Raw genomic sequence first — 16577 nt, forward strand, 5'->3', positions numbered from 1 at the left:
TAATCTTTTTATATGTCTGTGATGACTAAAGATTGCATATTAAAATAACGCTGAACGGGGGCATGGCTTGGCATGCTCAGACACTAAAAGCTGTGGCTCCTGCTTAGGGCCCATGCAGTTCATTATTCTGACTTCATAAAACCCTGACAATTACAACTATCAGATTGGGAAAGATGGAGCACTGAACTAGCTCTCAAACAAGTTTCCATGCAACTACTTAGCGCCATAACCACTTATAAAGACAGGATCTTGGCCGGGAACGTCTGTCCACTCTTCCCTCTATGGTTAAAGCGCTGGAACTAAGCAAACAAAAGGCGGATTGGGCTTTCTGAGCATACCAAGGGCCAAACTCCAGGAGCCTTTGTTTTAAAAGTGGCTTTTTGAATTATTCCCTGGTGCAACCCTTTTTACCAGCGTTTGCAGTCGAGGGGGGGGGGGGGGCACAGAGTACCTGCTAGTCCTCTTCCCCCAGGTGTCCCACCAAGGCCACTGCTGGCTCGTCATCTGAACTGCCAACGATCGAGATAATATCCTTCATCTTGCACAGAGTCAGTAAAAGTACGGGTCCTACCACCGTATGATAATGCCACCTCTAATTGCACAAGATGGCAGGGTATTTATCTTCTGGGTACAGTTGTTATTTCTAATAAGTGAATTGCCTTTCTGAAACGTGTTATTAGATTATATATGTTCCAATTATTTTATTTATTTACTGTATACTCTGTGAGTCATTATTGCATTTCCAGTGACCAGACTGGAATCGCTTCAATCTATGGATTTCTTACATCTTTTGGATTTCTTGCTGCTGTTGGAATATCACGGGGATTGGGAATCTCCACATAAATGGATATTTAGTCTTTATACATGTCCATAAATATAATCCACGTATCAGCAAGAGGCACATAAATTTATGTTGTTAAATAAACCATGTGCTCGATGGGTTAAACATTCTTATCACACATCTCACTTATGAGGTGTATCGCTTATTGTGCACAAGTCCCTTAGGTGGGAAGCAGCACGGCCCACGATTGACTCTGAAGGTCGATTATATATATTTTTGTACATAGAAACATAGAATGTGTCGGCAGATAAGAACCATTTGGCCCATTTAGTCTGCCCAATATACTGAATGCTATGAATAGCCCCTGGCCCTATCTTATATGAAGGATAGCCTTATGCCTATCCCATGCATGCTTAAACTCCTTCACTGTATTTGCAGCTGCCACTTCTGCAGGAAGGCTATTCCATGCATCCACTACTCTCTCAGTAAAGTAATACTTCCTGATATTACTTTTAAACCTTTGCCCCTCTAATTTAAAACTATGTCCTCTTGTAGCAGTTTTTCTTCTTTTAAATATTCTCTCCTCCTCTTTTACCTTGTTGATTCCCTTTATGTATTTAAAAGTTTCTATCATATCCCCTCTGTCTCGTCTTTCTTCCAAGCTATACATGTTAAGGTCCTTTAATCTTTCCTGGCCTAGCATACATGCATACATAAACAACATCCCTTATGTTACATTAGGCATTTATAATCCTCCTACAGTATTACACCAAGCAGTGGCTTTCGCGGTTACCTACCCAGGTACGAGGGTGATATGCTTTGGAGACATTACTATGGCAGCTTATGTGAGACTAGAGAGATGTCTTGTGAACCCCACCTCTAAATTGAAAGTACCTCTTTGGCACTTTTTGGCTGGTTGGATGCTTACAGACTAGGGTATCCCACATCTCAGACATATTCCTGTTATAGTGGGGACCACCAGGCCATCTCTAGAATTAACTATGTAGTCTGCAATCCTTTATTTTAAGCTTTAATAGAAGATATCCAATACACCCCAAGATCTATTTCGGACCATTCCCCGATCATTGTGACCATATCCTGGTCAGTGACCAAACCCCTCAGATGTTGGCAAATTCACATCTTTTGGTTAGAGCAGATTGGCCCTAATCATATTCCAGACCAGTTTTAGGGTTTATTTTATTTTTTTAGATGATGGCAGCTCGTGCGATAGTCCACATTTATTATGGGACACGCTAAAGGCCTAACTCAGAGGTTGTCTACAGTTCTCCATGAATGCCAGGGAGACCAAATTGTCCAGGAAAAGTGCACACTTTGAAGCGTTATTCCCCTCTGATCCATCTGACATGAATAAAATAGCTTGGTTAACTGCCAGTAGACTTTATCTGTTATACTTACAGGAACACACGCATGCAAAACTATTCTTCAATAAGCAAATTTCCTTGGAAGTGGTCAATCAATCTAGTAAAGTCCTACTTCACTTAGGCTACATTCACACTTGTGGCACAGCAATCAGTCTGGCTGTTCTGGCAGAGAATGATTTGCCGCCCAGAAACAAGGACTCTGGGGACGAGGGATCACAATAGCGATCACTCCTCCCCATACTGTGAAGGAGATCGCTGCATGTCAATGCGGTGGTTTCCTTCACTGAACGAGTTGGCGACTGTCGGGAAGGAACGCCTCAGGAACAGGAATGTAACTATAGAGGGTTGTCTGTGGGGGACCAGTGATTCCTCTGTCAAATAAGATTTTACAGATTTTGCATTTGGCCCCAGGAAATTCAAGTTCTACTTCTTGTTTCCTGGAGGTCACACTTATGATAATATCCAGTTGTTCTTACTTTTTACAGCAGTGTTTTTTTTTTTCTATGCACAGAGCAAATGCTGATTTTGGTAGAATTCCTAATTTATTTTTCATTACACCTGGCCTGCAAAACTAGAATACTTCTTCATCTCAATATTTTTGGGTAATGAAAATCCCATTTTACTTATTTTTCTGCTGCGGTAGTTTGAAAGTTGTTTCCTCGCGTTCAGATGATCTTATTTGCTTGGCTCAACAGCCGGGGAATATTGCTGCGGCCCCGTGCTCCATTGAAGTCCGTCGGAGATGGACTTGTTAAAGTTATGCTAGGTCAGGATTTTTTTTACTTGGAATTAACAGTCTAGTCTGTGTATGAGAAGTTACGTGGCAACCTATAAAGTAAAAAGCTTCTACTGGATATGTGTCACTCATAGGGAAGTACCGAATTTAGGCCGAACGCACAATTTTTGCTGCAGCATTCTGTTACACTATTAAAAGTTATCAATGCTGAATATGAAAAAGCACAAATAATTTACAGTGATATTTTGTTCTAATGGCCACGGTTGTGACTTGGACTGCTAAATCTGACACTATGGTTAGTGAAAAACATGGAATATATTCAGCGTTGGTTGATTTTATTTTTAAATGACACGGGTCACACAGGACCCAACAGTAGTCAGACTATCACCTCCCAAGCCACCATCATTGTTGGGCACCAGAAGATAAGTCCTGAGGAGAGATTTATTTAGACTGACATTTCATTTTCCGATGTTAGAAAGAGGAGCAAGTAACACTTATACATATAGATGGACATAAGAGAAAGTAGGAGAAAGAGAGGAAAGAAGCAAAGACAATAGAAGGAAAAAGGGAAAAAAAAGGGGGGTCTGGGTCAGTACATAGCCCCTAGCCTAACACTAGGGATGAAACTCAACAGAGCCCTTTGATGACCACCAGGAAACTCAGAGCAAAAGGGTGAGGGTGTACTCACTTTTGTGAGAAACTGTATATGTGAACCACTGCTTGTAGGTAACCACTTACGTATGGCCATCTTTGCAGTTAGGCAGAAGTAAAATAAGATTGATTGGTTCTATGCAAGACAATTGGAAATCATGGATGTAGGGTACCAGCAACTCCATAGGTGTCATGGTGGATATTAATAATAACTCCAAATTGTGCCCAATTAGCCATTTTCCCTCCCTGGAGTCATGTGACTCGTTAGTGTTACAAGGTCTCAGGTGTAAATGAGGAGCAGGTGTGATAAATTTGCTGTTATCGCTCTCACACTATATCATACTGGTCACTGGAAGTTCCACATGGCACCTCATGGCAAAGAACTCTCTGAGGATCTGAGAAAAATAATTGTTGCTCTACATAAAGATGGCCTAGGTTATAAGAAGATTGCCAACACCCTGAAACTGAGCTGCAGCATGGTGGCCAAGACCATACAGCGGTTTAACAAGACGGGTTCCGCTCAGAACAGGTCTCGCCATGGTTGGCCAAAGACATGAGTTCACATGCTCAGCGTCATATCCAGAGGTTGTCTTTTCAAAATAGATGTATAAGCGCTGCCAGCATTGCTGCAGGGGTTAAAGAGATGGGGCGTAAGCCTGTCAGTGCTCAGACGATATGCCGCACACTGCATCAAATTGGTCTGCATGGCTGTCGTCCCAGAAGGAAGCCTCTTCTAAAGATGATGCACAAGAAAGCCTGCAAACAGTTTGCTGAAGGCAAGCAAAGGACATGGAGTACTTGAACCATGTCCTGTGGCCTGATGAGACCAAGATAAACTTATTTCATTCAGATGGTGTCAAGTGTGTGTGTGATAGCAACCAGGTGAGGAGTACAAAGACAAGTGTGTCTTGCCTACGGTCAAGCATGGTGCAGGGAGTGTCATGGTTTGGGACTGCATGAGTGCTGCCAGCTGTGGGGAGCTACAGTTGATTGAGGGAACCATGAATTACATACTGAAGCAGAGCATGATCCCCTCCCTTCCGAAACTGGGCCACAGGGCAATATTCCAACATGATGATGATCCGAAACACACCTCCAAGACGACCACTGCCTTGCTAAAGAAACGGAGGGTAAAGGTGCTGGACTGGCCAGGCATGTCTCCAGACCTAAACCCTATTGAGCATCTGTGGGGCATCTTCAAACGGAAGGTGGAGGAGCGCAAGTTCTCTAACATCCACCAGCTACATGATGTCGTCATTGAGGAGTGGAAGAAGATTCCAGTGGCAACCTGTTAAACTCTATAGTCCCCAGAGAGAAAAGGCAGTGCTGGAAAATAATGGTTGCCACACAAAATATTGACACTTTGGGCACAATTTGACCATTTTCACTTAGGGGTGTACTCCCTTTTGTTACCAGCAGTTTAGATATTAATGGCTGTGTGATGAGTTATTTTGAGGGCACGCCAACTTTACACTGTTATACAAGCTGTACACTGATTACTTTACATTGTGTCAAAGTGTCAGATCTTCAGTGTTGTCCCATGACAGGGGTGTACTCACTTTTGTAAGATACTATAAGTACCTGGTAATGGAGTGGAGTGGAGTGCAGCGCTGTTATATGGGCACTATGGCTGATGCTGTTCAGGAAAAGTTCATTAGACACCAGATCGTTCCTGCACGGTCAAAGAGTGTTATCTTGAGTTTGAAACAAGGCTTTGCCTAGGGTCAGGCTTCGAATGGCCCTACAGTACACTTACAGTTCTTCCATGACTAAGTGTCATCCACAGCAAGTAATATTTACTTTGGTTCCCCAAATTCCCCACTTGTACTAGCCACTTTTTTATTTTATTTTTTATATAGAGCATCCCCAGAGTTATGCCTCATTCACACATCAGTGTTTTGATCAGTGATATCCATCGGTTATTTTGAGCCAAAACCAGGTAGTTCGCCTCTAAACAGGTGCGGATCTCTCCCTTATTTCTCATCTCTGTGCAGTCTCCAAGCCTGGTTTTGGCTCACAATCGCAAATCACTGACGTGTGAATAGGGTTTTAGGGGATGGGGTACGGCATAGCAATGCAGACTTATGTGTCTTTTAGAATAAGTTGGCAATAGTGTCACAAACGCATGGCCAGGCTGCAGCTGCGGTGCGACTGAAAAACCGTGCAGGCATGCAGGTCTGTGCGCTTTTCAAATTGACTGAAAAATTCAATGTTAATTCATTGTTACTTGATTGTTGCCTTAAAGGGAACCTGTCACCGGGATTTGTGTATAGAGCTGAGGACATGGGTTGCTAGATGGCCGCTAGCACATCCGCAATACCCAGTCCCCATAGCTCTGTGTGCTTTTATTGTGTATAAAAACTGATTTGATACATATGCAAATTAACCTGAGATGAGTCAGAGCTTGAAAATATGACTCTTCTCTGGTCACACAAGTAAGATATGACTCTTTTATGTTCATTTGCATATGTATCAAATCGTTTTTTTTACACGATAAAAGCACACAGAGCTATGGGGACTGGATCTTGCGGATGAGCTAGCGGCCATCTAGCAACCCACGTCCTCAGCTCTATACCCAAAATCCCGGTGACAGGTTCCCTTTAAGCAACAGTCAATTCACAATTAAGTTTTTAACCGTCAGTTTTAAAATTGCTCAGACTTGCATGTCCACCTCGACCTGGCCTCTATGGGGCGCTCTACCCACACAGGAACGGCTGAATAAAATACTTCACACAGGAGAAAAACTCAGCAATTTGCATTTAATATACAGCACACTAGATATATTTTTATCATAGTAGGAAATGCTCCTTAGGTTTATGTCCATTTGCATATTGTAGTTGCATACATTTGATATTGTGCTATAAATCCAGCTGATTTCCCATGATGGCCCTTAATAACCTATGCATTGCTTTAAAATCCCTTACTGTATTATTTATGCCGCACGTGTCGGAGCTCAGAGGTGCGCAGTAGTATTGTCAGGTCATACTCAGGTTGCAGTGATTTCCAGATGGTGTGCTAGGTCACACTACACCGTGATGCATCTGTAAAGACATGGTGATAATATATGAGGTGGGGTGTAGCTTTTGGAAAAGCACCTGGCACACAATGGGCACTCAATTTTGCAGTAAAATTGTCAAGCCACAGGTGAAGTACAAGTACAGGTGAAGCACATAAAAACCACGACCTTGGTCACACCGCTTGCGGGAATCATGCTCCGTGTGAGAGAGGGGTCGTTCTTTCTGGACTAAAGGTTGTATTAGACCAGTGTTTCCCAACCAGTGTGCCTCCAGCTGTTGCAAAACTACAACTCCCAGCATGCTTGCACAGCCAAAGGCTGTCCAGGCTTGCTGGGAGTTGTAGTTTTGCAACAGCTGGAGGCACACTGGTTGGGAAACACTGTATTAGACTGCCAGATGTTCTGGCAGATGTTCGCTAATGAGAATTCCTCACCACAGCCAATCTTTGGCCGCGGCAGTGACCGGCTCCCTTACTTCATGACAAATGGTCACATGATGCAAGGATATCCGTTCGCCGCTGTGGCAATGTCAAACCAGATGATTACCTCAATGGAGATTATTGCAGGCGAGGAGCGGGGATCCACAACTGGGAAACAGGTAAATAATTTTCTCTTTGAAGGTCCAGTAAAGTGGACAACCCCTTTAAGTAAATCTGTCCCAATGTGCCATACCCTTTAGTAGAATTTTTACTTGGATACAAAGCACAATAGAAAGCAAAAAATGTTACATTGCAACTCATTTTGTGACACTAAGACCCCATGTTTTATTTCTTTATCGCTCTTGTCAAGATCAACCCTGAGATTTAATGGTTTTCCTTCTTACGTTCATGCAACATGAAATTTCCTTCACTATATGCTTTGCATAGCAAGTGTACAGTATATGGAGTTGAGTGATTTTGTATCTTCTCTTTAATGCCTGCCAGCGTTCAGTACAGCCATGTTGGAGGAGCTCTGGTGAACCTTGACATGCACAGTAATGAACATCGTACAGGAAAACCACCAATAATATCTATGAAATTGTATCTCTGTGCATAGGGTCAAGGTGGCTTTACGGCTCAATCACACAAGTCATTTTTACAAGACCGCTCTTGCAGTGAAAACTTACGTTCTTCACCCAGGACTTGCCCATTCAGGTCAATGGGTCAGTGAAGAAGTCTGAACCACATAGATGGGTGGACTATTTTCGTTTCTACTGATGGTTGTAAGGAGATGCTGTGTGATATTCTTCAGTTTCTTTCACGCTTGTGAAACACACATGCAAACCGAAGACATTCCTTTGGAAATACTGAAGAAAACTGAAGGAAAACATACATTTTTCACTGTCAGAACTTGCACGAGTTTAAAGGGGTTGACCCTTCCCATACATTGTGGCCATATCGCTAGGATTTGTGGGCTCCGTTCTACAGATAGGTGCGGGCCCCAGAAGTATGCTAGCGATATGCCCCCAACGTATGGGGAGATGGGCCAACCCTTTTAACATTGTTTGTGTGCATCAGCCTAAATTCAATACTATGGCCCGGATTTAGCGACCCCCAAGATGGCTTAAGCTTAGCCAGGCTGTCTAGATCTGCACCAGACTGGATGATAAATCTGGTGAGGGTTGGACACTTTTCTCTGAGTCTATACCAACTATTGTTTGCCTTACATTGAGACTGATTGATTTTTAAGCCAGAATTGACCCAAAGGTTTGACAATGGCCCACCTTCGGCCCAGCCATCTTGTCCATCACGTCCGAAAAAAAGTGGACAAACCCTGTATGCGTGACAAAAAAAGCTGGACATCTCTTTGTATATTCTGAGTGAAGAAGAAAAGTACAGAGGACACATCTGTATGTGCGTGTCTTCTAATGTCGCCTTGAGATCACTATGGAATAGTAGCTCCGTTTTAGATCTACAAACACTTATTCTGGTCTCTCTGATAAAACGTGCCTTTATTTCTTGTTCACAGTTCCACACCGGATAAAACACATCGGCTTGGCTTAGTTCATCTGAGCGGCTCATTTGTTTTTATTCCATCACATTTCTATGTCTACAGCTTACACATAATATTGACTCCGTTTCATCGTTCTCGAAAATGCACAAAGATATGCTTTCTATCCATTTGGCAGAGTGCTTTATAATTGGCACTATAACTGCGACCATCCTCCCTGCCAACTTTTGAAACTCATTGCATTAACACGAGGCTTCCACTAATGAAGCCATCATACACATTGCACATAACATGGGATACAGCCGATTAATGGGAATAATGCCGTTGTATAATTCCCCTTCAGTTCTTGTAACTGCGGAAAGTTAATTAGAGGTTGAGTTGCGCAGACCGCTACAAAACCCTACATGTAAAGTGACAGAAAGGGAGAGGGAGGCACACCATGTAAAGAACTCTAAAGAGATTGCCTTTATTTCTCCTAGGCTTCACGAGCAATTAAAAGAGTCCCTGGAGACGCAGCTGGAATCGCTCCCTAGTAAGGCTGCCCTGGCCGGCGAGGCTTCTGCAGAGCAAGAATTGATTCAAAACCTACAGGAACAATTGCAACTTGCAAATCAAGTAAGCCGGAAGTCTTGCGTTATGCTGAAATCCTTTCCAGTGGAAGCAATGCAGCGTCCTGATGGTATCGCACCTATGTGTGCTTCCTTCTCCCATGAAGCCAAGTCAGGATAAACCTTAAAAAAATAAAAAAAATAACATTGACGAAATTAAACCTTTTATGACTTTGGTGAGAGCTATTTTAGCTCTGCTGGCACAGCTTTCTTAAACTACACAGATGTACACTAACTCACGAAACATCTGTGACCTATTAAATTAGCTCTTCATATATGGTGTTAGAATAGAAATCCTATCTGGAGTACACAAGGTACAGCAATATACTGCTCAGCCCTTCAGCCTGTGATGGCGTGTACGCTGGAGATCGGTGAAGCAACACTGCCCCCTGCCTGAGAGCCTTGTACTTCTGCTTAACCTTCATTGCAATTTTATGTTTAGTTTCTGAAATGGCTGCAGTTTTCTGCGCACAAATACAGGAGAAAACAAGTAAATTGCTCTGCTGCTTTCACCTAATTATTATTATATATATAAAAAAAAATTGCCTAAGTCCTCTATTCACAACCATCACACCGCCTTATTACTGGTCTTCTTTTTATAGGAAAGGGACAGTGCATTACAGCTGTGGCAGACGGTTGCGCAGGAAATGGATCGCTTGCAAGTCATGTACCAGAAACATATGACGGATGTACATTTACATGTGGCAGAGAGACTGAAGCAAAAGGTAGTCTTCTGCTTAGGCTGGAATATACACTACTGTGTGAAAGATGTAGGCAGGTGTGGAATCATTCTGGAAAGTAAGAATGCTGTCAGTATGTTTTAGTTTATTTCTATCAATTAACAAAATCCAAACTGAATGGACAAGAGAAATCTTTGTAAGATCATGTGCTACTTAGTCTTAGGCTCCATTCAGATGTCCGTAGAATGGGTCTGCATCCGTTCCGCAATTATGCGGAACGGGTGCGGACCCATTCATTCTCTATGGGGCCGAAGGAGATGCGGACAGCGCACAGTCTGCTGTCCACATCCGCATTTCCGGAGCATTTCTATGGGGGTGCGGCCCAGTGTATTGCGGATCCGCAATGCACTACGGATGTCTAAATGCAGCCTTAGTATGATCATGTGCTACTTAGTCTTAGTATGATCATGTGCTACTTAGTCTTAGTATGATCAAGTGCTACTTAGTCTTAGTATGATCATGTGCTACTTAGTCTTAGTATGATCATGTGCTACTTAGTCTTAGTATGATCATGTGCTACTTAGTCTTAGTATGATCGATCATGTGCTACTTGGTCTTAGTATGATCATGAGCTACTTAGTCTTAGTATGATCGATCATGAGCTACTTAGTCTTAGTATTATCATGTGCTACTTAGTCTTAGTATGATCGATCCTGTGCTACTTAGTCTTAGTATGATCATGAGCTACTTAGTCTTAGTATGATCGATCATGAGCTACTTAGTCTTAGTATGATCATGTTCTACTTAGTCTTAGTATGATCGATCCTGTGCTACTTAGTCTTAGTATGATCATGAGCTACTTAGTCTTAGTATGATCGATCATGAGCTACTTAGTCTTAGTATGATCATGTTCTACTTAGTCTTAGTATGATCGATCCTGTGCTACTTAGTCTTAGTATGATCATGAGCTACTTAGTCTTAGTATGATCGATCATGAGCTACTTAGTCTTAGTATGATCATGTTCTACTTAGTCTTAGTATGATCGATCCTGTGCTACTTAGTCTTAGTATGATCGATCCTGTGCTACTTAGTCTTAGTATGATCGATCCTGTGCTACTTAGTATTAGTATGATCATGTGCTACTTAGTCTTAGTATGATCGATCATGTGCTACTTAGTCTTAGTATGATCGATCATGTGCTACTTGGTCTTAGTATGATCATGTGCTACTTAGTCTTAGTATGATCGATCATGTGCTACTTAGTATTAGTATGATCATGTGCTACTTAGTCTTAGTATGATCGATCATGTGCTACTTAGTCTTAGTATGATCGATCATGTGCTACTTGGTCTTAGTATGATCATGTGCTACTTAGTCTTAGTATGATCGATCATGTGCTACTTGGTCTTAGTATGATCGATCATGTGCTACTTGGTCTTAGTATGATCATGTGCTACTTGGTCTTAGTATGATCATGTGCTACTTGGTCTTAGTATGATCATGTGCTACTTGGTCTTAGTATGATCATGTGCTACTTAGTCTTAGTATGATCATGTGCTACTTAGTCTTAGTATGATCATGTGCTACTTAGTATTAGTATGATCATGTGCTACTTAGTCTTAGTATGATCGATCCTGTGCTACTTAGTCTTAGTATGATCGATCATGTGCTACTTAGTATTAGTATGATCATGTGCTACTTGGTCTTAGTATGATCATGTGCTACTTAGTCTTAGTATGATCGATCATGTGCTACTTGGTCTTAGTATGATCATGAGCTACTTAGTCTTAGTATGATCGATCATGAGCTACTTAGTCTTAGTATTATCATGTGCTACTTAGTCTTAGTATGATCGATCCTGTGCTACTTAGTCTTAGTATGATCATGAGCTACTTAGTCTTAGTATGATCGATCATGAGCTACTTAGTCTTAGTATGATCATGTTCTACTTAGTCTTAGTATGATCGATCCTGTGCTACTTAGTCTTAGTATGATCATGAGCTACTTAGTCTTAGTATGATCGATCATGAGCTACTTAGTCTTAGTATGATCATGTTCTACTTAGTCTTAGTATGATCGATCCTGTGCTACTTAGTCTTAGTATGATCATGAGCTACTTAGTCTTAGTATGATCGATCATGAGCTACTTAGTCTTAGTATGATCATGTTCTACTTAGTCTTAGTATGATCGATCCTGTGCTACTTAGTCTTAGTATGATCGATCCTGTGCTACTTAGTCTTAGTATGATCGATCCTGTGCTACTTAGTCTTAGTATGATCGATCATGTGCTACTTAGTATTAGTATGATCATGTGCTACTTAGTCTTAGTATGATCGATCATGTGCTACTTAGTCTTAGTATGATCGATCATGTGCTACTTGGTCTTAGTATGATCATGTGCTACTTAGTCTTAGTATGATCGATCATGTGCTACTTAGTATTAGTATGATCATGTGCTACTTAGTCTTAGTATGATCGATCATGTGCTACTTAGTCTTAGTATGATCGATCATGTGCTACTTGGTCTTAGTATGATCGATCATGTGCTACTTGGTCTTAGTATGATCATGTGCTACTTAGTCTTAGTATGATCGATCATGTGCTACTTGGTCTTAGTATGATCATGTGCTACTTGGTCTTAGTATGATCATGTGCTACTTGGTCTTAGTATGATCATGTGCTACTTGGTCTTAGTATGATCATGTGCTACTTAGTATTAGTATGATCATGTGCTACTTAGTCTTAGTATGATCGATCCTGTGCTACTTAGTCTTAGTATGATCGATCATGTGCTACTTAGTATGATCATGTGCTACTTGGTCTTAGTATGATCATGTGCTACTTGGTCTTAGTATGATCATGTGCTACTTGGTCTTAGTATGATCATGTGCTACTTAGTCTTAGTATGATCGATCATGTGCTACTTGGTCTTAGTATGATCATGTGCTACTTGGTCTTAGTATGATCATGTGCTACTTAGTCTTAGTATGATCATGTGCTACTTAGTATTAGTATGATCGATCATGTGCTACTTAGTCTTAGTATGATTGATCATGTGCTACTTAGTCTTAGTATGATCATGTGCTACTTAGTCTTAGTATGATCATGTGCTACTTTTGATTAATCAACTGCTTTTTTGGAGCCAGAGACAGTATGACAGTCCCCCTCTCAGCCAATGAGCAGCAATGACAGAGATACCTCATGTGACTGCACAGAACATGCTCACCTGGTGGCTCTTCAAGGATTGTTTTGAGCACGTTCTAGTCCCCACTGCCAAAAGATGGCTGTTGTACATATACAGTTTTTTGATAGATCAGCAGAGAAATGTATTGGTTCCACTCGAGCATATTACGGTAGTAGTCATATTTCAGATGCATAGTCCTTCATCAAGCTGTGGTGGGTTGTGTTATTGAGTACACTACTCACAGTAATCTGCTTTTCCACCCTAAGCTGATAAAGAACCGTACTTCCAAAACCACTCTTTAACTGTAACATGCTCTGAGGGAAACCAAGAAATACATTTACATTCACTTGAGATTGTTGAGAAATAAGTCCTTTCGTCTCAGCCACTGAGTTTGGCACTTTAAATAACTGTTTATTGGATGCAGTTGTTTCCACTGATGTAAACCCAAGCCAAAGTTTTGATCCAGAATGCCAATCTTTTTTAGAAAGTATGTGGACTTCACTATAAATAATGGGGGTCATTAATTAAGACCAGCATTTTAGATGCCAGTCATGGTAAACCCGTGCACTGGCGGTGGATCCGCCGAAGTTATGAAGAGGCGCTGGCCTCTACATAACTTTGGTGTATCCACCACCAGTCTAAATGTAAGACAGCCTCCTTGGTGGCTTAAATTTAGACCATTTTCTATACCTAAAACAGGTGTAGAAAATGATAAATGAGACAGGTCTGCCAGCATGTCCCCACCCACGCCACGCCCCCTTTTTTAGACCTGGTGTGAGCGAGGAAAAGTTGCAGATTATGGCGCAAATAACCTTTGCGCCGCAATCTGCGACAGATATACGCCGCAAAACTGGCGTACATCTGATATTAAATGACCCGCAATGTATTTGTTGGTCACTTGAGTGGGAGCTTCCAGCTCTACTATGTTATTTTCAGTGCTGGCAGCTGCTGAGAACAGCGGTTTGTTGAAGGTTCTGGGTGTTGCACCCTTACTGATGTGATAATGATAGCCTAATCTAAGACTAGGTCATCAATACCTAAAGCTTAAAGAGGTTCTCTGGGAACTACATAAAATTACTGAAAATACTTAAATATAACTTTATTATAAATAAATTCCCAAATACCTCTCATTAGTTGTATTGGCTCGTATTGTCTAGGGAGCAATCATTTGGCGAAATAAAATGGCTGCTGTCCTATTAGTACACACAAAACCTGTCCTAATCACAGAGGAGGACAAGTTACTTCACAACACAGAGCTAACGAGCTTCCTCATCCTCCTTTCCTGCTTGTCAGGGATTCTGATCCTGAATACAGCTGATAAGATCTTCAGCTGAACCTCTATACTGGAATGGAGTTAATTTAGGAGACATGAAGTACAGAGAGGAGGTGGGCATGTGCGCTAATGAGCAGCAGCACTTGTATGGAGTCTCCATTACCACAATCTGTCCTGTCCATCCTCTCTGTACTTCATGTCTCCTCATGAACTCCATTCCTACAGAGATTCAGCTGAAGATCTTATCAGCTGTATTCAGGATCATAATCCCTGACAAGTAGAGCAGAAAGGAGAATGAGGCAGCTCTTTAGCTCAGTTTTGTGAAGTAGCTTGTCCTCCTGTGTGATTAGGACAGGTTTTGTGTGTACTAATAGGAGAGCGGCCATTTTATTCCTCCTAATGATTGCCCCTAGACAAAGTGAGCCATTCTAATGAAAGGTATTAGTGAATATATTTATAATAAAGTATTTTCATTTTCTTAATTCCCGGAGAATCCCTTTAAACAACTGCTTTAAAGTATACCTCAGTATCACCTCTGACCTTCTGCATGGAGTTTATTTGTTCTGTCTGTGTTTGCATGGGTTTCTTCACAATACTCCAGTTTCGTCCCACACGCTAAAGACCTACTGGTAGATTAATTAGTAATTTAGGTTGTGAGGCCTATTGGAAACAGGAACTGATGTGAGGGTTGACGATGTCTGTACAGCACTACACATGCCGTTTTTGCTTTTACATTAGTTTATTTGGAACGGACACGTTGCTTTACACTTTGAAAGAATAGTAATTGGATAGCTTTTAATTTATCTCTTAGGAAGAGCTAACAAATCTTCAGCAGTTCACCAATCAACTTCATGGCGCACATGAAAAGTCGGAACAGGTAGGTGAGATGCCCATAAAGACAGTATTGACTGTGATGTGTGAAATGTAATGGAAAGGGTGTGTGAAAGAGCTAAACCTACAGCGGCTCTACTGAAGTATGAACAGTGCACATTTAAGGGTCCATTACAGGCTTCTCATAAGGTAAGTCTAATGGTGTGTTAAAATCACAGCTTCACTCCATTTTACACTGAATATACTTTTTAACAGTGTGTGTTTAAGTGACCGATAACTATTGCTATAAAGGATAAAAGGTAGCAAGTTCCTTTTCCTAGGCCCTTATAATATGTGTACACAGACTGTATATGAAGCCACTTCTGATATATCTGCTTTCCAGTTTTATTTTTGGAATTTCCACCCCAGCCTGTGGAACCTGTGGGGAAAATCCACCCACTTTATTCTGGCTCGCTTTCTTCTGTAAACTTCCGGACGGATGGGGTCCCATACATTGTTGTGCCCAGTGACTGGCCTGAGTAGTCACTGCTGTGTCACACGCTGCTTGAGGAAACATCCCTGCTGAGCTAGTCATTGACCGCAGTGGCACAGGTGACCCCCATCCATCCAGAAGTTGACAGATGGGAACCAGAAGACCAATGAAAAGGGCCAGGGAGTTGGAATGGAGTTGCACAGAGCAGGTGAGTATGGAACATTCCACAGGTATCTCAGGCTGCAGGAGCGGCCTGGGAAGTTAGAGAGTTAAGTGGCCTCATGCTGTAGGTAGCTCCAAATTGACAAAAGTTTGGGTAACACAAGTACATGGGACCAGCAATACTGTAGTGCAGCACAAAATGCTGCCCCTCCAGAACCAAATACCACAATGCAGCGCATAATACTACCACCCCCGCTGCAGTATTCAACTGCATCACAGTCCTGAGGATGGTGATACAGCTGAATTCAGGAGGGAACAGGTCAAGTGCATAAGTACCTGATGCTCCTAGCATTTATTACTACTGAGAGCATGTCATCAATAAGAGATCGGCGGGGGTAACATTCCAGGCATCACTGCTGATCAGCAGTTTGAAGGGGTATTAGAGTTTGTGCGAGCGCTTCATCCTCTTGAGTATTTACCTGCACACCGCCCCCCTTCTAGCGTCGTCCCATTCATTTGAGAAGGAGCTGTACTTACACTGCACTTCCATTACAATCTAGACAGCATGTAGGTAAATATTGAGGATGCAGCGCTCACATAAGCCCCACGACCCCTACGAACAGCTGATCAGCAAGGGTGCACAGAGTCGGACCCCCACTGATCTGATATTGATAGGCCATCAATATTCGATCACTGCACAACTTGTCATTTCAGCTCCCACAATGCACTGTTCTCTGGTAACAGGAGTCCCACAAATTCTGAATTTACCTTTCTGTCAGAAAAACCAATAAAACATTATGTAATTAAAAGTGGTGGACAATAATATTGGAGCAGGTCATTCAAGAGCGGAGTTTTAGTTTGATCTTTTTT

General features: G+C 41.9%; 1 protein-coding gene across 5 annotated transcripts in view; it reads left to right on the top strand.

Moving 5' to 3' along the window:
* Positions 1-16577, top strand: part of SCLT1 (sodium channel and clathrin linker 1) — a 133225-nt gene that overhangs the window by 23773 nt on the left and 92875 nt on the right. For all 5 annotated transcript variants that reach the window (XM_044301018.1, XM_044301042.1, XM_044301051.1 and 2 more), the window contains 3 exons: positions 8975-9110; positions 9706-9828; positions 15054-15119. In XM_044301018.1, coding sequence (XP_044156953.1) covers positions 8975-9110; positions 9706-9828; positions 15054-15119 — 325 coding nt within the window. The remainder of the gene's footprint in view (positions 1-8974; positions 9111-9705; positions 9829-15053; positions 15120-16577) is intronic.

The sequence above is a fragment of the Bufo gargarizans genome, chromosome 1, assembly GCF_014858855.1.
Source record: "Bufo gargarizans isolate SCDJY-AF-19 chromosome 1, ASM1485885v1, whole genome shotgun sequence".
Taxonomy (NCBI): domain Eukaryota; kingdom Metazoa; phylum Chordata; class Amphibia; order Anura; family Bufonidae; genus Bufo; species Bufo gargarizans.